The sequence below is a fragment of the Rhinoderma darwinii genome, chromosome 13 (genome assembly GCF_050947455.1).
Source record: "Rhinoderma darwinii isolate aRhiDar2 chromosome 13, aRhiDar2.hap1, whole genome shotgun sequence".
Classification (NCBI taxonomy): Eukaryota; Metazoa; Chordata; class Amphibia; order Anura; family Rhinodermatidae; genus Rhinoderma; species Rhinoderma darwinii.
In genome coordinates this window covers 45,436,961-45,460,885 of record NC_134699.1, presented here as the reverse complement: position 1 = coordinate 45,460,885, position 23,925 = coordinate 45,436,961, and the positions used below count along the sequence as shown (strand labels likewise).

At 41.7% G+C, this 23,925-nt stretch overlaps 1 protein-coding gene across 2 annotated transcripts in view; it reads left to right on the top strand.

Moving 5' to 3' along the window:
- UNC13D (unc-13 homolog D) overlaps positions 1-23,925 on the top strand; it is a 114,043-nt gene that overhangs the window by 50,826 nt on the left and 39,292 nt on the right. For both annotated transcript variants that reach the window (XM_075846585.1, XM_075846584.1), the window contains exons 5-14: positions 1,317-1,376; positions 9,424-9,490; positions 9,627-9,819; positions 10,987-11,031; positions 15,242-15,310; positions 19,004-19,073; positions 19,148-19,252; positions 20,231-20,320; positions 20,733-20,836; positions 22,730-22,847. In XM_075846585.1, coding sequence (XP_075702700.1) covers positions 1,317-1,376; positions 9,424-9,490; positions 9,627-9,819; positions 10,987-11,031; positions 15,242-15,310; positions 19,004-19,073; positions 19,148-19,252; positions 20,231-20,320; positions 20,733-20,836; positions 22,730-22,847 — 921 coding nt within the window. The remainder of the gene's footprint in view (positions 1-1,316; positions 1,377-9,423; positions 9,491-9,626; positions 9,820-10,986; positions 11,032-15,241; positions 15,311-19,003; positions 19,074-19,147; positions 19,253-20,230; positions 20,321-20,732; positions 20,837-22,729; positions 22,848-23,925) is intronic.

Here is a 23,925-nt window from a genome sequence, read left to right as displayed (position 1 = left end):
AAGCGACATGAAAACTGCGGAGCACCACGTGCCAATGATGTGAGAGGTGAACATCCACTACGAAGGTGCGTGACAGGCACGTGACACGCTACAGTGGAGAAGCTCAATGTGAAAGTCAACCAAGGTGCTACCAGACGTGTGTCTAAAACAACAGTTCAGCAAACCCTACTGCGTTTGGGGCTCTGAAGCAGACGGATGGTCAAAGAGTGGCAAAGGTTTGCCTTCTCCGATGAGTCACATTTTCTAATTCATGGAACGGATGTATGTTGACGTGTCAGGCGAGAAACATCAGAGAACAAACACCCTGCAACCATTGCTGGAAGAACACAAGCTGGTGGTGGCAGCGTTATGGTCTGGGGTATTTTTTCATGGCATTCTTAGGGCCACTCATCCATGTGGAAGGCTCTGAATAGATTTGGGTATGAATCCATTGTTGCAGATCATGTCCACCCATACATACAATTTGTCTTCCGTGGGGCAGATGGAATCTTCCAGCAAGACAATGTGACATGACCCATGGCTAGAAATGTCCGACTGGGGTTAGAGGAGCACGACCGAGACTTCCAAATAATTCCCTGGCCCGTTAATTTGCCAGACTTGAACCTAATTGAGCAACGGTGGGACCACCTCAATCGTCCTGTTCACTTTATGGATCCTCCACCACATACCCTCCAGTAAATGTGGGATGCACTGCAGTCAGCATGACTCCAGATACCAGAGACAACCTACCAGCACCTTATTGAGTCGCTCCCAGCTTTTTAGTTAGAAAGGTATCCCGACAATAAGCTGAACGCTGGATGTCCCGCTGCTGGGACATCCAACGAACAACTGTAATCTTTGGCGGAACCTGGCAGCAAGTGTTCCACCCTGCAGGAAAAATGAAGCATTGCATGATGCCAATTGAAAACAATGGTTAATCCGTGTTTGGCTTTGAACATTTTTGTATTACAGTAATCTTGCATATCATGTGATGGTTCTCAACAGATCTGATTGATCTTGGGAGAACTCTGTAGGGAGAGCAGCGCCATCTTCAGCAGGGTGGAACACTTTATTCTATCTTCTCAATGGACACTTAGGGTATATTCAGACAGTGTGGTTGTGCTGTGGTTGTTGGCGCACGGCCGAGATCCTCGTGGCAAAAACTATGTGTGGTTTTACCGTGGTTCTGCAGTTAGCACAGCTGAAGCTCATATAAAGCAGAAAACCGCAGCAATTCACGTTAAAAACATCTGAATATACTCTTAGTTTAAATGCTACTAAAGTATTCAAAAAATTGCCCTAAATTTAAATATAAGTCTCTTTTGCATCTGTTTCAGGCATTCAATATGGATCCTGCAGAACACAAGGCCATATTCAAAAGTGTAAAAAGTCTTGAGGTAAATATGCTGAATTTTTACCATGCCACGTAGAATATATCATGCCGGAGACATCATAGAATACAATGAACCTGTAGGTTAGGCGAGACACTTGGCATGAGTGAGGTGAAGGTGTACCTTGAAGCTCCTAGGCCCCAATACCAAATCTGTAACAGGGCCCTCCACTTACATGTGCCATTTATAATACTAGTGTATTTGTATGTAGCAGAAGGATCTTTGGGCCTCCTCAGGCACCAGTTCGGGTGCAAGAGCTATGCCCCTGGGTCCAGGAGAACAGAAATATTATTATAATTTATCTCTGTGGTTAAATCTTTTATATCTTGGATCGTTCTCTCATTTTGACTGAAGTCGTTGAATTCATACATCTGAGGAAATGCTTTACCAATGCGTCTGATACTTTCATTAACCCCTTAATACCAAAGGTATTTTAAATCTTTAAACCAATTTTTGCCGTTTTGCTATGCACAGATGTAATGCAGTATACGTTTGTATGTGGAACATGTAGTGCCTTCTTTTTGTGGTATATATGTATAGGTATCATTTTTGTTCGTTTTGTTTATAGTCATGGAAAGATGGAAAAAAATTAATTGTGATTTTTCATAATTTAAAATGTAATAGTTTGAAAATGTATTTGTCTTATACATATGTATTTTTTAATTTATCCTGATAATAAGGATAAGGGTCTAATTGCGTTTTTTACGCCATGGTATTAATGTATGGGTAACAGAGTTGAAGTCCAATAAATAATCATTAAAAAAAACATTGTGTTCTAAAAATTAGACCCTCTAAAGTCTATTTCTGGGGGTTCATTGTATGTTTTCACCCTCCACATTTTTTACAGAATTTGCCCAAACTAGGGCAAAAAAACATATGTCACTTTTCTTAAAGAGAACCTCTCACCTGCCCGAAAAACTGCAGCTGACATCTCAGTTAGATTGCAGGCACCTCTCAGATTCTGTTGCTTTTTATTATTTTTTTCTAGCCCCCACTGTTGCTGAGATATCGGTGCCGTTAATTCTGGCGTCTGATATGCAAATGAGGCCTTGGACTGTCAAGTGGGCGGGTAACACCTGTCACTTGATAAGGTTGTAACCGCCCACTTGACAGTCAAAGGCCTCATTTGCATTACGGACACCAGAACTAATGGCCCCGATATCTCAGGAACAATTGGGGCTAGAAGAAAAAAATAACATAGCATCAGAATCTGTTAGGGGCCTGCAATCTAACTGAGATGTCAAATGCAGTTTTTTTGGGCAGATGACAGGTCCTCTTTAAGCTGTTTTGGAAACCCATATGACATACTGGTAAAAGTGACACCATTTCACATTCTGCTATATCTCCGGTGTACGTTGATACCAAATATCTGTGTCTTATCTATTATATGGACCAGTTACAGGGCATATCATAGAAGGAGTCGATTTTGGCTTTTGGAGGCCTTTCACACCAGAGATAATTTTAGTGTACCATGCTACATTTGACATAGTACTGGAGTGCCAGACTAAAAATTTACCAAAAATGACCTGATACCAAAAAATAGGCACCTCTTAAATTTTTCTAAGGTTTCAATATATGTTTTAACCCTTCACATTTTTTTACCGAATGTGCTTAAACTAGGCCCAAAAAAATAACCATACGACATATCGGTAAAAGTGACACCGTTCCACAATCTGCTATTTCTCCCGTGTACGGTGATACCAAATATGAGCATGTCATTTACTATATGGGCCCATTACAGGGCATAACATAGGAGTCCATCTTAGCTTTAGGTGGCCTTTTTACGACCAGCGCTGTTTTTAAGGAACCATGCTATATTTGGCATGGTACTGCAGATTATTTTGATAAGTATGAATGTCCTGCTAGTATACATATAGAGATATAGTACGTATCTTTAATAGGTGAAAAAAAAAACGTTTTTCTCTGGAAAATACAGTATTGCTACAATTTTACAGTTGGAACCTCCCACCCACCCCATTGAACCAACCCAGCCCACAAATTACCACTCCTAAATATGGTTTTAACCTAACACTAAGCCGCTTAGTAAATATAATGACCAAACATGCAGTGTGAAAGTAAATGGTTTAATAATGTGGGACTGTATTATAAATTTCAAAGCAGGGATAGTTACAGAGACCAGGATTAGAGGGACATATAGGACAATAAAATCACGTGTTCCTTTATATGCCATTTTTGCTGCACACTCTGCATTGCTTTAGTGTTTTCTGTTTTTTCCCAGTAGCAGGCAGAGGGTGTACAAAGTGATGCACCATCAGCAATCGGACATCTTCTGTTCAATCACGTTCTACAGAAATTGAAAAAAAATACTTTGCCCGTTTGATTTTTTGTACAGCACTAAGCAATTGTAGGTTGCCACCTGTATAAGGTGGATGACCACATTTTTATACCAGGTGCGAGATTTTCTTTGCACCAAGTATGGCCCTAAAGCCAGATCAGATGAATCCACCGCCCTCATGAATTTATTATAGTCTGTGATGCAGACCGGCTTCTCTTTATCGGAGGTGGCACCACGGTCTCTCACTGTCACTTTTGTGTCTGTGTGGATAGTGCTTAAAGAGGAGCTGTTACTAGGTCCTACGAAGTGAGTTATTAGACTAACCTAAGAGTTATTCGACTGTCTAAGAGTCCAGCGGTATTTGTCCTGTACTAGTACGTCCCCCAGTTGCTGAGCTATGGACCCCAATTTATTTGATTCCTAAAGACAGTCTTCAACCAGCATCATCGTATGAGACCATGCTGGCTGAAGACTGGCTGTGGCGCTATACAGGAGGGTGGCGCTATCTGCATGGGGGTGGTGCTAACTGCATGGGGGTGAACCTATCTACAGGGGAATTGGCACTATCTACAGGAAGGTGGTGCTATCTGCAGGGAGTGTGGTGATATCTACAGGGAGGGCTATATACAGGGGATGTGGCATTATCTACATGGGCACTGTGGCATTATATGGGCACTATCTACAGGGGCCACTGTGGCGCTATCTACATGGGTACTGTGGGTGGCACTATGTGGGCACTATCTACAGTGGGTACTATGGCACTATGTGGGCACTATTTGCAGTGGGCACTATTTGCAGTGGGCACTATCTATGTGGGCACTGGCAGTATCTACAGTGGGCAATGTGGCACTATCTGCAGTGGTATTGCGTCATTATCTACATGGGCACTGTCGTGTTTTCAGGGGGCTGGGACAAAAAAACCTAACGAATATTTTTTTTTTTAACATCCATGAAAAACGGATGGCAAATGGCGGTTAAAAACGTTTAAGCAACTTGGCAGCTCCACAAACTGTAGCTCCAGCTTCTCCTCAGCCAGCTGGCTGAGGAGAAGCTGGAGCTACAGTTTGTGAAGCTGCCCGGGTAGGAACAGGAGCGATGTCCAAGCGACTAGCGATGGTATTAACCACCTGCAGTAACTGATCATGGCGTAGTCGGTGGTCTCGCATATCATTCTGCATAAATTGAACCGCTGTCTTGGGTTTGCCAGCAGGGGTCGATGGCCCGAGCACACTGTAACGTCCACCGGGAAAGTGGACCCACTGGGCTACTCTGCCGTAACAAAGTAGCTGCTGGTCAAACAAATATAGGACAGTCACTGGTCGATGGTACCTTGATGGCAGGTTGGTCCTGGATTACTGGAAGCTGGCTTGTGCTGGGTTATCGGAAGCGTTTCCGTGTGATGCGCGTGATTTTCACGCACCCATTGACTTCAATGGGTGCCTGATGCGCAAAAAACGCTCAAGTATAGGACATGTCATGAGTTTCACGCAGCGAACACATGCTGCGTGAAAAACACGCAACGTCTGAATGTCCCCATTGCCTTACATAGGTCCGTGCGACGCGCGTGATTTTCACGCGCGTATCACGGACGTGAACTACGCTCGTGTAATCAAGGCCTAACTCAGAGTTAGGGCTTATTCAGACGAACGGGATATACGTCCGTGCAACGCGCGTGATTTTCACGCGCGTCGCACGGACCTATGTTAGTCCATGGGGCCGTGCAGACATGTGCGTGATTTTTACGCAGCGTGAGTCCGCTGAAAAAAAGTCAAGACATGTCCGTTCTTTGGGCGTTTTTCGCACATCATGTACCCATTGAAGTCAATGGGTGCGTGAAAACCACGCATGCTACATGGAAGCACTTCCGTGCGAACTGCGTGTTTCGCGCAACAGCTGTCAAAAGTATGAATGAAAACAGAAAAGCACCACGTGCTTTTCTGTTTACAAACATCCAAATGGAGTGTCATAATGATGGCGGCTGCGCGAAAAACACGCAGCCGCGCATCATATGCTGCTGCCCCACAAGCTGTTAAGTGCCTTTTGCGCAGGCAAAACGCCGCGTTTTTTGCCTGCGCAAAAACGGGACGCTCGTGTGAATCCAGCCTAACAGTAGATCAAGAAATGAAGGGAAAAATAAAACCACCTCCTTCCTTTATCTAAACCACAAAACCGTGTGTCATAAAGATGGCATATGCGCGAAAATCACGCAGCCACGCACCAAACACTTAAGGCACACGAAACTGCAACGCGCAAAAAATGCAGCGTTTTTTGCGCGCGCAAAACGCACACGTTCGTGTGAATTTTGCTTTAGAACTAACATTGCTCAGGCACTGAGGAAGTGAGCAGAGTTCCTTAAATTGTCCAGGATGTACTGGGATAGGCTGGTGGCAATATTCCTGGTGCGCGCGGTCCCTTTAAGTGCTGAGACGAGCGCGCGCACCCTATGGGTACAGGCTGGGAGCAGAGCGCTCTAGTGTCCCTGGGCAGGCTGGCGGCGGCTGGGGTGGGTAAGACCCGCCAGTGCTACATATCCTCTCCGGCTCTTCTCAAACAAAGTAACAAGTGTAAGAAGAGACAGAGGGACAGGAAGGGACAAAACTTTGTTTTACTTCTGTGATGACTGTGAATATTTCTCACAGTAATCACATAACCTGAGACCACTGCTATTGGTCTCCGATCGTTGCCCTGAAACCCGAGACTGTTAGTAACAGTTTCAGCATCAGAAGCAGAGCGCCCGATGCGCTCAAAACAACGTCTGAAGTGCCGACACTTCAGGAAAACTACCCTGAGCGGCCGCTGTAAACAGACTATACGGCGGTTGTTAAGGAGTTAAAAACGCTTGTTTTTACCATTCCAAGTATATGATTATCACACTTGTTTTCATTGAATTATAGAAATTGTTCCATTTTAAGGCCTCATGCACACGACCGTATTTTTGTCCACCCGTAAATACTGCCGTAAATACGGGTCCTTGGTCACACGTATTCGACCCGTATTGCACCAGTATTTACGGACCCGTATTCCGTCCGTATTTACGGGCACGTTTTTGGCTGCAAAATTACACTGCAGTAATCGGCAGCCCCTTCTCTCTATCAGTGCAGGATAGAGAGAAGGGACCGCCCTTTCCGTAATAAAAGTAAAAGAAATTCATACTTACCCGGCCGTTGTCTTGGTGACGTGTCCGTCTCCTGACATCCAGCCCGACCTCCCTGGATGACCCAGCAGTCCATGTGACCGCTGCAGCCTGTGATTGACCTGTGATTGGCTGCAGAGGTCACATGGGCTATAACATCATCCCAGGAGGCCGGACTGGAGGAAGAAGCAGGGAGTTCTGGGTAAGTATGAACGTCTTTTTTTTTTTTTTTACAGCTTTATCTATATTCTGATCGGTAGCCACTGTCCAGGGTGCTGAAACAGTTACTGCCGATCGTTTAACTCTTTCAGCACCCTGGACAGTGACTATTTACTGACGTCGCCTAGCAACGCTCCCGTAATTACGGGTGCACACACGTAATCACCCGTAATTACGGGAGCCCCATAGACTTCTATGGGCTGCCCGTGCCGTAATTACGGCCTGAAATAGGACATGTTCTATCCTTTTCAACGGCACGTGCACCTTCCTGTAAGCATACGGGGAGGTACCCGTGGACAATAGAAGTCTATTACGGGAGTTTTTACGGTCGTGTTCATGGGGCCTAACCAAATTGTTTTATAGATTGTTCAGATGTAAAGATTTTTTTTTAAAAATGAACGGTCTATTGTAATTTTCATACTGGTCCCCTTGGAATGTCACAGTAATGGGCATTTTAAAATAGAAACTTCCCCCTTTAGGTTTCCTTTTAAGCTGCTTGAAAAACGCTACTAAAAACGCCAGTGTTATTAAAATGTAACATGCCTTTTTATGGAGTTTTTAGTGGTGTATTTTATTTCGTGTTATTTTGTACATGCTTTTTTTTCTGGCGATTTTGAAGTCCTATAAAGAAACTTATGGGAAAAACGCCTGAACATACCCAGAGCATGCTGCATTTGGATAAAAACGCCACTGACCCCAAAATTGCCTTTAAAAATGCCACAATCCAAAACGCAGTTGTATGTAGTGCATTTGATATTTCGCTATATTCCTGAATGTAACATCTAGCCACACTAAAAAAACCTGTTAAAATGGCCACGAAAAAACGCTGTGTGTAAATCCATCCTCACTGTCTTATTACTGAATTTTTTTGTCCTACTGGAAATAGTGGCCTTATTTAGGCCTCATGCACATGACCGTATTTTTTCCCACCCGTAAATACTGGCGTAAATACGGGTCCGGTGTCACACGTATTCCACCCGTTTTGCACCAGTATTTACAAACCCGTGCCCGTAAATATGGGTCCGGTGTCACACGTATTCCACCCGTATTTACGAGGACGTTTTTGGCGGCAAAATAGCACTGCACTAATCGGCAGCCCCTTCTCTCTATCAGTGCAGGATAGAGAGAAGGGACAGCCTTTTCTGTAATAAAAGTTAAAGAAATTCATACTTACCCGGCCGTTGTCTTGGTGACGCGTCCCTCTCTTCACATCCAGCCCGACATCCCTGGATGACGCGGCAGTCCATGTGACCGCTGCAGCCTGTGATTGACCTGTGATTGGCTGCAGCGGTCACATGGCCTGAAACGTCATCCAGGACGTCGGGCCGGATGTCGAGAGGGACGCGTCACCAAGGCAACGGGCGGGAGACCGGACTGGAGGAAGCAGGAAGTTGTCGGTAAGTATGAACGTCTTTTATTTTTATTTTTTACAGGTTTATACTGATCGGTAGTCACTGTCCAGGGTGCTGAAAGAGTTACTGCCGATCAGTTAACTCTTTCAGCTCCCTGGACAGTGACTATTTACTGACGTCGCTTAGCAACGCTGCCGTAATGACGGGTGCACACATGTAGCCACCCGTCATTACGAGAGCTCCATAGACTTCTATGGGCTGTCCGTGCCGTTATTACGGCCTGAAATAGGACATGTTCTATCTTTTTCAACGGCACGGGCACCTTCCCGTGAGAAAACGGGAAGGCACCCGTCGCCAATAGAAGTCTATGAGCCCGTTATTAGGGGTCGTAATTACGACCCGTAATAACGGGAGTTTTTACGGTCGTGTGCATGAGGCCTTAGCCTGTGACATAATCAGAAAATTAGAAAAGGGATGGATTTGCAATAGCCTGGACATTGCATGTTAGTTCAATCAAAGCTAATGAAGCAGATCTAAATGTCAGGCAAGAAAATAAATACCAAATAAATAATACCCAAAGAGGAATATATATGAGATCATAATGTACACATGGTTCCTGGTACACTAGCGGTTCACATGGCAATGTATTTTTATTTTTCTGAATTGGAGTCAATGAATAAACTTGCCGTCAAATGATAGGGATAGAGCCACATTCTTGTTCTCAGTCCTTTATGCTGGGCAAGGATGTATGTACCACAGAGGTTTTGGGGAGAGGGGGCCCTTTCTAATGAGTGGTAAGAATCTGGCCACAAATTTCTCCAGCGGCACTGCAATGTGCGCAAACAAGGCAGGAGAATCAGTCCAAGCAATGGCAAAGAGGTGAGGGAGGGGGAATAAAGTACAAGTCGTGTGACAGCAAGAACCAGCACCACAAGACGGGTCCTATTTTATCTTTGCCATAAGGCCACAGATTCAATATGTTCTTTGGTGGGACCTGCCTAAAAATGTTGGGATTTATTTGGAATAAACTTGAGTATTTGTCTTCTGTTCTAGCCACCAATTTTCTGCGTGAAAGTTACAGTGAAACAAGCTAAAGGAATTCTTGGAAAGGATGTTAGTGGTAAGAGAACACACACTTATTACATTTCTGGATTCAGTGTCTGATTTGCTTATAATTGTAAATATATTTCTATTTTAGTTAGTGTGACAAGATTCATTTAGAAATCGTGTTTAATCTGCTATTATTTCATCTCCAGGTTTTAGTGATCCCTACTGCATGCTGGGTATCGAAAGCCAAACTGATGCTCACCCCAGAGATAGTAGCCCCAACCGTGACAAGAAGCAGAAGCAGAAAGCAGTGGTCAGGAATACACTGCCCGAGGACCAGACACACAAGACTCAGGTCAAGGTTCAGACCTTAAATCCTGTGTGGAATGAAACCTTTATTATGTATGTACTTTTTATTCACTGTAAGTAATGAGTTGTCTACTGCTTGGCTACGGTCTGTGGTTTCACATGGAATGACACATTTACATACCCTTTATTGTCTTTATACCTGTCTCTTTGTATTGGCCTGAATAGGAAGTATTTTTATTTTTTTTAGAACCCCCTCTCATTATTAACATGTTTCATTTTAAATATAAGAAAGGTGCAGTACTACTTAATACCACCAGGGGGTTGTCTTACTACTTACATAATATAAGCTAAATTTGCATGCAGCACATGTTAATTCATATCTCCCAACAATTGAAATCCTATTTGAGGGACATTTTAAGCCCACAAAACGTTCCAGAAATACCCATTTTTTGTCACATTTGCATAAGTCCCACCTATTTTGGGAGGTATGGTTTATGTGATATAACACCAGTAACGTAGCTAAAGGCCCTGGTGACTACAGGTGTCCAAATACTGCTCTACCACATGAAAAGTGAAACGGTTGTATGACCCTTAGGGGCTCATGGTACATTGAGCACAGGAGCTTCAAGCTATGTCTCGAGCTAGCTATAGGCTTTCCTTCATCCGGGGGAAAGATTTAATTTGCTCTCCTAGTCCGGTAGATCTATACCTTGGCCAAAGCAGAGTGGCTTGTTGGTGCCCCTTGGCTCCCAGCATGGGCCCTTACTTCCTGTGAACTCCCTGTGCAGTACATCAGCATGCATGTGCTTTATGGCAGGTGGAATGACTGGGAGTCAATTGACAGAAAAATAGTGTTGAAGTACAGCCCCTCCTGCAGAGACCAGGGAAGATGCATACAGAGCCTTATCTGTGAAGAGAGTGTAAATGGTGCTCTCCTGCGTTATCTAGGCTTCCAGCATCACAATAAAACGGTCATTAACTTGCCCACCCCCTAATACTAATGAGATGAGTCTCCTCACCCTGTGTCAGTAAAGCAAAGCTGACAAGTGAGCTATAGAGTATAGGAAATATGAGCTTATTCTCTAGTGGCCAAAGTGAGAACTGCAATATTTCAATTTTTTTTTTGTGTGGATAGTGATATAAAACATTAAAAAAGCAAATATTTTTTACGATTACGTGTATAATAGAAAATGGATTTAAATTTTATGTAATTTTTTGATGATACATTCCCTTTAATGGTGCATGGTGCCTTTGTTTCAGGGAAGTGGACGACCTAAAACATTCACGCTTCCAGATGGATATGTGGTGAGTGCTCATTCATGTTCCCAGGCAAAATTACCTGCCAAAAGATGCTATAAAGAATTTTAGAGTCACTCCTTGTGGCTAAAATTAAAGCTTTACTATCAAAATGCAAAAAGTTATGGACTTGCTTCAACTGGAATTTACAGTAGCAGAAAACTGTGCTAGATTTAATCAGTTCTGTAAGGTGTCCTATGCTGTGGGGCCATAACATAGCTGTCTTAAATGAACTGAAATCTGATCTATGGATGAGATGCAGAGGTGCTTGAAAGTTTGTGAACCCTTCAAAATTTTCTGCATAAATTTGACCTAAAACTACATCAGATTTTCCCACAAGTTCTAAAAGTAGATAAAAGGAACCAAATCAAACAAATGAGTCAAAGGTATTAAATTTGGTCATTTATTTATTGCCGAAAATGATCTAATATCACATATCTGGGAGTGGCAAAAGTATGATAACCTTTGCTTTCAGTATCTGGAGTGCCCCTTGTGCAGCAATAACTGCATCGAAACGTTCCCGGTAGTTGTTGATTAGTCCTGCACATTGGCTTGTAGGAATTTTATCCCATTCCGCTGTACAAAATAGCTTCAACTCTGTTATGTTGGTGGGCTTCCTCCCATAAATTGCTCACTTCATGTCCTTCCACAACATTTCTATTGGATTAAGGTTAGAACTTTGACTAGGGCGTCCAAAACGGTAACTTTATTCTTCTTTATCCATTCCTTGGCAGAACGACTTGTGTGCTTAGGGTCTTCAGCTCACGGACAGGTCTTCAGCTCACGGACAGATGTCCTGACATTTTTCATTTAGAATTTGATGGTATAATTCAGAATTCATTGTTCCATCAATGACGGCAAGCCTTCCTGACCGAGATGCAGGAAAACAGGCCCAAATCTTGATACTACAACCACTTTTTTTCACAGATGGTATGAGGATTTAATGCTGGAATGCAGTGTTTTCCTTTCTCCAAACATAACAATTCTCATTTAAACCAAAAAACTTTATTTTGGTCTCATCTGTCCACAAAAGATTGTTGCAATAGCCTTCTGGCTTTTCCAGGTGATCTTTAGCAAACTGCTGACAGGTAGCGATGTTCTCTCCATTGTTGTTTAGTGTCCTCCTGAGGGTGGACTCATGAACATTAACACTAGCTAATGTGAGAAAGGCCTTTAGTTGCTTAGAGGTTAGCTTGGGTTCCTAAGTGACCTCGTGGACTATTACACCTTGCTCTTGGCGTGATCATTGTTGGTCGACCACTCCTGGGGTGGGTATTTGTACCCAATCTGTCTGACAGTGGATAGGTGGAGTGTAACTCCTTCAGGACCAGACTAATTTTTTCAAATCTGACAAGTGTCACTTTATGCAGTAATAACTTAGAATAGCTTCGATAAGTAAAAATGATTCCTGAGATTATTTTCTCATGACATATTTTAAAATTTGGTCAATAAATTCATTGCTTTTTTGTGAAAAACACCAAAATTTAGAGAAAATTTGCAAAAATTATGATTTTTCTAAATTTAAATGTATCTCCTTGTAAAACAGATCGTAATACCTCACAAAATAGTTACTATTTCTCATATTCCATATGTCTACTTTATGTTGGCATAATTTTTTGAATGTTCTTTTATTTTTATAGGATGTTACAAGGCTTAGAACTTAAGCAGCAATTTCTCACATTTTAAGGGCAGATACACACGAACGTTGCGTTTTTGCGCGCGCAAAAACCATTTGACAGCTGCGTGTGTCATCCGTGTCTGATGCGCGGCTGCGTGATTTTCGCGCAGCCGCCATCATAGAGATGAGGCTAGTCGACGCCCGTCACTGTCCAAGGTGCTGAAAGATCTAACTCTTTCAGCACCCTCGACAGTGAATGCCGAACACAATATCGAAAAACCTGTTGAAAAAAAAAGAAAACGTTCGTACTTACCGAGAACTTCCCGGCCGTTGCCTTGGTGACGCGTCCTTGGTGATGCGTCCTTGGTGACACGCCTCTCGACATCGGGCCCCACCTCCCTGGATGACGCGCCAGTCCATGTGACCGCTGCAGCCTGTGCTTGGCCTGTGATTGGCTGGAGCTGTCACTTGGACTGAATTGTCATCCCGGGAGGTCAGACTGGAGGAAGACGCCGGGAGTTATCGGTAAGTCAGAACTTCGTTTTTTTTTCTACAGGTTCATGTATATTGGGATCGGAAGTCACTGTCCATGGTGCTGAAACAGTTTAACTCTTTCAGCACCATGGACAGTGACTATCTCCTGACATCGCGTACCGATAATTTTTTTGCCGGGTTCGGCCAAAACGAGTTCGGCCGAACCCGGTGAAGTTCAGTTCGCTTGTCCGGCTTCGCTCATCGCAAAGACACTCCGTTTGGATGTTCGGAAACAGAAAAGCACGTGGTGCTTTTCTGTTTACATTCATCCTTTTGACAGCTGGTGCGCTGTTTCAGTCAGTTCGCACGGAAGTGCTTCCGTGCAACCTGCGTGGTTTTCACGCACCCATTGACTTCAATGGGTGCATGATGCGCGAAATACGCAGAGTTATTGAACCTGTCGCGCTTTTTGCGCAGCAGACAAACGCTGCGCAAAAAGCACGGACTGTCTGTACTGCCCCATAGACTTGTATTGGTCCATGCTTGCCGCGTGAAAACCACGCGGCCCGCACGGACCGAATACACGCTCGTGTGAATCCCCCCTAAAGAAAATTTCAAAAGGCTATATTTTCAGGGACGAGTTCAGTTCTGAAGTGGCTTTGAGGAGCCCATATATTAGAAACCCCCATAAATCACCCCATTTTGAAAACTGCCCCCTCAAAGTATTTAAAAGAGCATTCAGAAAGTGTTTCACGCAAATGACTCTCGCTGCATGAAAACTCCTGCATGTGTGAACGGCCCCATTGAAAACAATGGGTCCGTGTGCTGCGCGTGATTTCCATGCACAGCACACGAACGAGTTTTATCCTCATCTGAATGAGCCCTAAAATAAAAAAGTTCATCTAAACAGTTATTTTTACTCAGAGTAATTACATAATTAGGTTGAAAAAAGACTCAGCTCCATCAAGTTCAACCTTTCTCTATCAGATGGGTTGTTTTAATCCAGGGATTCTGATTGACATATTGAGTCGGCAGCAAATTATTCTCTAAAATAAGGAAAATTGACTTTTGCCTAACGGGGGTTTTACCTTCCTCTCGATCAACATTGCAGAATAATAGGCTTAACTGGATAAACATAAGTCTTTTTTCAGCCTTTCATACTATGATACTATAAATGTAAATATGTATATATATATATATATATATATATATATATATGTAATTTATAGTAATACATACAATTCCATTTTTTCAGAAGATAAGAATCTATTTTAAAGGGGAGCTGTCTGCAGCTTTGATGTCTCAAAAGTACTGACGGGGTGATATAAGGGAGGGAAAGGGCATTTTAAACTGGTTCCATGACCAAGAAAACGATGTTTAATTCCCCAAGTGCGCCCATCGCAAGTGCCACCGAGGCGGGACTTCATGTGCAAGTGCTCCTGCACTGCACACTGCAAGCCCCGCCCCTCTGCTCTAAGTAATGGTTTTAACGGTCTCCTGATTGGCCGCTAGAGCCAATAGTCACAATAGAGACCTTAAAAGAGTCCTTAAAATTATTGACAGGTTCCCTTTCAATGCTGACATAGTATCTGCCATTACTACCTCTTGGGGTAGGGCATTCCATAGTTTAACTACTATAAAGGCACATTTACACAGGTCAATGATCAGGCGTACAAACACTCATTCCCAATCATTGCCCTATGTAACAGGCCAGTGATCAGTCGATGAACGAGCAAACACTAGTTTATCGGCTGATTTTAATCTGTTATACTGTCCTGAAAATGTTTGTCGGTAGCACATCTAACCGTGTATTAACAACCGTTTGTTCATATACAGTTTACATTAGCCTGTGTATAGGGCCTTTACACAAACATTATCGACCTATAATTTTCAGCGATTGGGGCCCGTTATAACTGGTCATGTAAACCAGCCTTTGCTGTAAAGAACCCTTTCCTATTTTGTAGTCTCAATCGATCTACCCCACACCTAATGAATGTCCCCTGACCTTTGTAAAGTCCTTGGAAAGAATAAATCATATGCCATGTGTCTTTGTATTGACCATAAATGCCTTCACATTTTTACCTTATCCATAATAACAATGATTTTTTTTATTTTTATCTTACCAAGGGACTCAGATGATGTGGAATCTGTCAGGACAAAGCTCGGAGAGTTGACAGACCTGCATGGATTAAAGAGGTGGAAGACTGTTTAACTCTTATTAGGGCACCTAACCTCTTTTATTTTGTTTTTTACACCTTAGTGAAGGACAAGTTGCTTTTATTATCATCTGAATAACTACATTGGCAGCTTCATTAAAGTAAAGTGTCTTATAAATGCAGATTATTATAAAGAGTTATCAAGTTGTTGTTGTACTCCCAGTTACCATGTGTTTTAGTTACATAGTTTATATGGTTTCAAATATACACAGGTCCATCATGTCCAACTTACCGTGTTAATCCAGAGGAAAGCAAAACCCCCATGACGTTGATGCCAATTGCCTCATTGGGGAAAAATTCCTCCCTGACTCCAAATATGGAAATTTAGAATAAATCCCTGGATCAACGTCCCATCTCCAGAATGTAGTACTCATAACCTGTAATATTATATTTTTCAAGAAAGACTTCAAGGCCCTTCCTGAACTTGTTCAAAGAATCAACCATCACAACATCCTGTGGCAGAGAGTCCCATAGTCTCACTGCTCTCACAGTAAAGAATCCCCGTCTGTGACGGTGGGGAAACATTTTATCCTTTAGAGAAATGCTCCCTTGTCCTTGTTGCAGGCCTAGGTGTAAAAAGATCATTAAAAAGATCTCTGTACTGTCCAATTATATATTTGTACATTGTAATAAGATCGCCCCTAAGCCATCTTTTTTCTAAACCGAATAGCCCCAAGTTTGATAACCTTTCTTGGTACTAGAATCCGCCTATTCCCTTAATTACCTTGGTCACCCTTCTTTGCACCCGTTCTAGTTCAGCCCTGTCCTTCTTATACACAGGTGCCCAAAATTGTACACAATATTCCATATGTGGTCTGACTAGTGATTTGTATAGAGGCAAAACTAGGTTCTTGTCATGAGCATCTACGCCTCTTTTGATGCATCCCATGATTTTATTTGCCTTGGCAGCAGCTGCCTGGTACTGGTTGGTAAAGGTAAATGTACTGTCCACCATTATCCTCAAGTCTTTTTTTAGTAGCAGTTTAACCCAGTGTTTTACCATTTAATGCATAATTGTAAAATCTTTCCCCTCGGCCCAAGTGCATAACCTTTCATTTATCCACATTAAACTTAATTTGCCATTTCTCTGCTCAAACCTCCAGCTTTCCCCAAATTCCTCTGTAGTATTACATTATCCTCCTCTGTGTTGATTACTTTACTGAACTTAGTAACATCTGCAAATACTGAAATTATAATCTGTAAACCCCCTACAAGGTCATTTATAACATATTAAAAAGAAGAGGGCCCAATACTGACCCCTGTGGAACCCCACTGGTAACAGTGACCCACTCTGAGGATGTACCATTAATAACCACACTCTGTTTTCTATCACTGAGCCAGTTGTTGACCCAATTACACATATTGCCCCCAGTCCCAGCATTTTCATTTTATATACCAACCTTTTATGTGGCACAGTATCAAGCGCCTTTGAAACATCTAGACACACCACATCCACAGCCTCACCCAGGTCCAATCTAGAATTTACCTCCTCATAGAAGTTAAACAGATTGGTTTGACAGGACCGATCCCTCATAAGCCCATCCTGATGCTGCGTTAACAGTTTATTTGCATTGAGATACTCGAGAATAGCATCTCTTAGAAAACCCTCAAATACTTTACCCACAATGGAGGTTAAACTTACAGGTCTATAGATTCCGGGCTCACTTTTTGGACCCCTTTTTGAATATTGGCACCGCATTTGCTATGCGCCAGTCCTGTGGAACAGACCAAATCATGATAGAATCCTTAAATATCAGAAATAAGAGTCTGTCTATCACGGTACTGAATTCCTGCAGGAGGCGCGGGTGTGTACCATTCAGACCCGGTGATTTGTCTATATTAGTGTTTTTAAGGCGGCGCTGAACTTCTTGCTGGGTTAAGCAGGAGACATTTAATGGAGAATTTACTTTATCCCAAATCATGTCGTCTGACATTGGATACTGTAATGTGTAAATACAGTAGAAAAAAAGGTGTTTAATATATTAGACTTTTCCGCATCCTCCGCCGTCATACCCAGATTATTTTTGAGAGGGCCAACACTTTCAGTTTCTTATTATTTATGTATTAGAAAAATATTGTTGGGTTATTTCTACTTTCTTTGGTAACGAGTCTTTGTTTCAATCTTTGCTGCCTTTATTTGTCTTTTACACAAGTTATTTTCTTCTTTATAATTATTTAATGCCTCGTCACTACCGGCCTGCTTTAGTAGTTTGAGTTTACTGTTTTATTTCACCGCATCGGTTTCATCCTGTTTCTAGCTTGTTTATTCCCATAAGGTACCATATTTTTCAGACTATAAGACACAGTTTTTAGCAAGAATAAATCTTGCTAAAAAGTCCCTGAATCTTCTAGCCGGCAGTCAAGGGACCTGACTGCACCAGCCACCTGACCATTTCCTTACTTAACTCCTTCTTGACTCATGACGTGCACTTCATGGAGTGGGGGGGGGGTGATGTTTGGAGCGGGCCCACGCGCTGAGTCCGCTCGATACACTGCGGGTGTCAGCTGTGTTTTACAGCTGACACGCTGCTCTAACGCCCAGGAACAGCAATCGCACTGTTCCTGGCCGTTTAGTTAAATGCCGCAGTCAATAGCGACCGCGGCATATATATTTATATATTTTCCATGAAGGACATTTATGACATATCTACAGGATGTGGAACTGTCACAAATATCAGATAGATGTGTGTCCCACCTCTGGGACCTGCACCTAGCTCTAGAACGGGGCCCCTTAAACTCTGTTCTAGCTATTTGTGCTCTCCCGGCCACTTAACGATTACATGTCAAGTTATTTTCTTTATTAGCGGATTCTCTGCTTCTTCCATTATACTTGGAGACTTATAACAAACCCTTATCAGTATTTTATTATCCCCCCCCCTCCTTATTTCCACCCATAGAAACTCCACATGATCATTTCCCTCATAGATATTATTACGCAGAATGGGCTTTAGGATGGGTTTTGTGTTTCTCCAGCATGTACAGTCTTGAGTCGTCAGACTTTTCAATGTCATACATAAAATAAAGTAAAAAATAAAAGTTCTGCAACTTTCCAATATATTATGTGTTTCAGTTGAAGAGCATTGTTTTCTGTCGGTGAATAGGAACATTCGAGGCTGAATTGGTCACGTTGACCTTCACTGCTTTTTACCTGTTTATTGATATGTTATATCTTATAACTTTAAACCCAGTAAAAGTCTTCATTGAAAAAAAATTATTATTATTATTCCAGAGGCTGAAAACTTCACACATCTGAGAGTTGCCTGGACTCAGGACTAATGGTTTTTTTTTTTACCTACACTGATACATTGTAGCAAACGCTCAAGACAGCTGATGAACTTAGCTCACAGAGGATTGCCTAGACTAGATTCAATTGTAACAAACTCTGGACTGTTAGCCGAATTAGGTCTTTATGAGTTTTCAGCTGCTGGATGTAACCGTAAGCAAGAGTGTTTCCATTCACTGTCAGCAAACTGAGATCTGTTGACTAATTAAAGCACAAAGTATATTAGAATGTTGCAGAACTTTTCATTATGCATTAGAACTGGAAAGCTTTAAGTAGTTTTGATCACTACCCATCTTTGTCAATAGAGAATGGGCTTTAAGGTCTTTGCTTTTCTTTTCTTTCTACTGCTTCTATATCTAACATGTGTATTCATTCCTGTGTTTTTTTTAGGATATTTAAAGATGCTCGTAAGGACAAAGGTCAAGATGACTTTCTAGGGAATGTCGTTCTACGACTGCAGGTAAGAATCTGTGGGGTCAGGAGATTACTAAATACATTATACTATGTACATCAAATATGATTTTCTATGCTCAGGATCTAAAGTGTAGGGAGGATCGCTGGTACCAGCTGGAACCTCGGACAGAGACATATCCAGACAGAGGGCAGTGCCACCTGCAGTTCCTTCTTACGCACAAAAAGGTAAGTGCCCTTCATGTCCATTCTGCAATGTCATCACCAAGTCTCGTAGCTCCATAAAGGTTTGATAGAATTGTTCGTAGACCATAAGTACTGCTTTTATCCAGCAATCTGAAGATGCGGCTATAGCAATAAGAGATACTTGTAGGGATTTTTTTTATCAACATTAGATAAACCATTTCTGATCTTCGCTTCTAGACACCAATTTAAGACCAGTCTATAAATTGTCCTTGTTCCGTAAAACCTCAACTTGCCCTCTCCTGTTTACATACACTCGGTTTCTATGTCTAATGGATCCCATTGATCCCATTGCAAGACAATTGTCCATGAAGCTCAGCTTTTCTCAAATCCAGGTATTTGGTGAAGGGGAAGTCCATGTAAAACCCCAAGGCAATTGTTACCAGTTTTGCACCACAGGGGGAAAAACTTTCCCTACCTGACCCTTAAAGAGCTGAAAGATACATTTTTAGGATCGAATGACCTACATATTGTCCGCAGTACTTGGTATTCCTTCCTTTGTCCATCTTAAAATCAGAGGTATTTGTACCACAAAGGCAGTCCATGCAGTCATTATTGGTCTTCTGGAGAAAGGGGACCCATTAAAGGGGGGTATTGTCCCTTATTTTAATGGGTAGTAAGGCCCTGCATAGGGATGTGGTCTCCACAGGAGCTGCAATATTAGCAAACCGAGAAGTGGAAAATGTACGAGTCTTGAAAAAGTATGAGGGCACCAAGACTGTTGTAGGTGGTTTGGGTTGTGGTAGTGTCAAGCAGAACCTGATAGGGGTCTAATATTTATTGGGGTCCATCGTCCACTATATATGCCACTGCTTGCAAACAACAATAAACGTGTCATGTGAGGGCTATAGTTACCAGATTTTACACATTGCCCTTTGTGTATTATCTACCTAGTACCAGTCTTCAGCTTCTTGGATGTTAATCTTCATTTAACCTTTGTTCATTCAATATGTGCACTTCTAGAGAGCAACTACGCTGAGCAGAAATCCCAGCTACATCATCCACCGACAGCTACTTCAACAGTTTGTTCGACATGAGATCACTTGTCACCAGGTATATACCAAATATTAGTCAAATTGGAACCAAACCATTTATTTTATCCTCTTTTATACATCATTTTCTAAATATTACCAATGACTATTTTATGGAAGAAACGGGAAAATTAAAGAGATCGTTCCTTTTGGAGCCTTCCCATCCTAATATATTAAAAAATTTACTTGATAGATATCCATGGATCACAAATCACTAATATATTGTAAAAGTAAACATAAAATGTTAATTATATACTACATTTCATTATTGGATATACTTTTTAATATATGTTTAGTCCTAGGAAGCCATAGTTGTAAAGTAAATCAAGAGGTCCACTACTGACGGATTACATCACAATTTAGGACAACTCACTAACACAGATATACATTGTCTAATACCTGTATACAGCATAACATTCTCATTCCTACCCCAGGCCTCTGGAACCACATGGGGTGGAGAGATCAGTCCACATGGTACGACCATTCTGTACCTACATGCTTCTCAGAAAGACCTGTCTGAATTCCATCAGGGCCTTGCGTAAGTTATAGTGGTCCTCATCTTTGCTTCAGTAACATTATAATCTGCGTGCTATAATGTTTATAGGAACAATTACGAAGTTCCAGCTTTCAAGGTCATAGCAATGTCAAGGTTTTCTGAACTTCAAAGACTACTAAAAATCATGATGAATGAGAAAACCGCCACCTGTCAATCAGGGCTCTCATTTTGTTGCATCATAAGATATTGACAAGTGATGCCCAACTGGCGGCCACATTTGGAAGGAACACACACCACAGGCATGTAAAAAAGCCCAAATATAGATAAATGTGGCCAACCAGATAAACCATTTCTATATATTGTCCTTGTCCTGAAAAAGCCAGTACTTTTCACCATCATTGTAGTTCCTTATATTGTCATTACTCTTGACCTTTCTTGTGTCAACAAAGTAAATACACAATGATACCAAAATTGACCATTAAAAATGTTTATTGTTCTACATGGCCTATGATGTTCCGACACACAGAAACAACTTTTGAAGATGGGAAAGAGATTACCGTGTCCCGATAAAAGATTTGAAAACGGAGTAGTTCTTCTTTTCTTTAGAATTCTAACTAAGGCTATGTTCTCACCTGCGTTGTGCTGTTCCGTTGTTCTGCTCCATTGACCCAATGGACTTTGCCGGTTGCCGACAGAACCCATTGACTTTAATAGGTTTCGTTGGCTTTCCGTCGAGGTGCATGCCGCGCTATTGTCTCTGGGAAACTATGACCTTTATTATAACCATTTCTATAACCTCATATTCTGGAAAACATTCTATGACCTTTAGCTTTGGGTAAAAGCTAAATTTGCCCTCCCCTGTTGACATAAACCTGGTTTCTTTGTCTAATGGATCCCGTTGACAATTGTCCATAAATCTCAGCCTCTCTCATATCCAAGTATTTGGTCAAAGGGAAGTCAAGGCAAAGCTCCAAGGCAACTGTTGCCAGTTTTGCATCACAGGGGGATAAAACTTTCTTTCCTGACCTTTAAGGAGCTGAAAGATATGGTAAATTTTTAGGATCAAATTACTTCCATATTGTCCACAGTACCTGGTATTCCTTCCTTTGTCCATCTTAAATTCAGAGGCATTTTAGTTAATTCTAACTAAACCAGTTATGTGGTGCTTATATTCCCTTTACTTTTCCTTATATGGTTTACTTATTTACTTTTTTCTTTAAACTTTTTTTTTCACCCTCATTTTATCTTTGCATACAGTATAGCATAGGTCAATCACTTGTAGATATCAAGAGGTTATTCACTCAAAGCCTCATGCACACTGCGGAGCTGTTGCAGGAGACTGTACGGAGGAATGGCCTACAGGCAGCTGATGTACTGTGCTCCTTGGGGTGCCGTATGCTGGTGATATTATCCCCCAGAACTGCATACATGGCATAGTAGAGCCCCATATAGTATAGTAGAGCCCCATAGAAGCCTATGCATAACCTAGTATGGCTCCATACAACCTCTAAGTTGTATACTGCCATGTGAATGAGGTCTAAAGCTGGATTCACACACACAGTTTTTTAAGCAGTTTTTGTTAGCCAAAGTCAGGAGTGGATCCGAAAAGGGTAAGTATAAAAGAAAGACCAATACTTCTCCTATCCTTTGTATCCACTCCTGTGTTTGGTTCAAAATCTCCATAAATAACTGTACGAAGAATTCGAAAAATGTATGTTTAAACCCATCTACATTGTAGTTTATATTCTCTGAACCCATAATCTACATTAGGATGTTATCAGTTGTTCACAGAATTCTGGAGTTTCTTCTTCTGCAACATTTATTATATTACATCTCTTTTGCTTCTTGTGCCCCTCTTGTTATCATTTTTTTGTCCCTTCTTGTTCACAATCCTATCATATATTGACTGTTATGAATCAATTCATGTCTTTTCAGACAGTGGTTGGCATATAGTAAACTATATCAGAGTCTGGAGTTCAGCAGTAGCTGCTTGCTGCATCATATAACAAGTATTGAATACCTGTGGGTTCAAGGACGACTGCAGGATGAGCAGGTACTTTCGGGAAGTTTGTCGGTCATAACAGCCAGTGTGGTCTGTATTGTTTACTATCACTGTCAATATAAAGGACATATTAGTTGGGTTGTTTTTTTTTTCATATATTTCATTCAATTTTTAAATATTCTACAATTATATATATTTACATAGGAAAAAAGAAAACAGTAACCCCCTCATATTAGACCAAATAACAGTCCATTCTTCCCCCTCTGTAAGGATCCTGTCAATATAGGGTTGCTATTGTTTAAGAAAAAGGTTTGTCTGTCTACTTTGTGCCCTCTCAGCCTTCAGCTTCTCCAAATACATGAGCTTCCCCAATGACTTCCGTAATACGCCCATTGCAGGTGACTGCATTGCTTCAATATACACCTTTTGGCAGCCAACAATACAATATGTACGATGGTGTGATGATGGTGATACTGGAGTCATTGAAGGACCTTCGTGGAAAAGATAAAGCCTTTTAAAATGAAGTGCCCACAATTTAATGCAGAAAACCTATACTTGCTTCCATAAAGCATCTATTTGCAGACATACCTAGAACCCATGATAGACAGAGGCAAAAGGCAGAATGCTTTTCGGACATTTTCTCTTATAACTTGGGATATATTGTTCCATGGGTTACGCAAATCATTGTATGCCCTATGTATAAGGCGGCACACTACTTCCCTCCATGACTTACACACTATGACCGCCCTCACCTTTATATATCTCTGCCAGAACAGTTCTGGGCCCAATACTTCCCTCCATTTGTCGTCTGAAGCCAGTACATAAGATGTATAATTAGATAAGTATAAAAGAATATCAGAAAAGGCAATAAATTGTAAATTATAGTTATCACAACTTATCTTAAAGAGTCTCTGTCACCACATTATAAGTGCCCTATCTCCTACATAAGGAGATGGGCGCTGTAATGTAGATGACAGTAATGCTTTTTATTTAAAAAAACTATCTATTTTTACCACTTTATTAGCGTTTTTGGTTTATGCTAATGAGTTTCTTAATGCCCAAGTGGGCGTGTTTTTACTTTCGACCAAGTGGGCATTGTACAGAGGAGTGTATGACGCTGACCAATCAG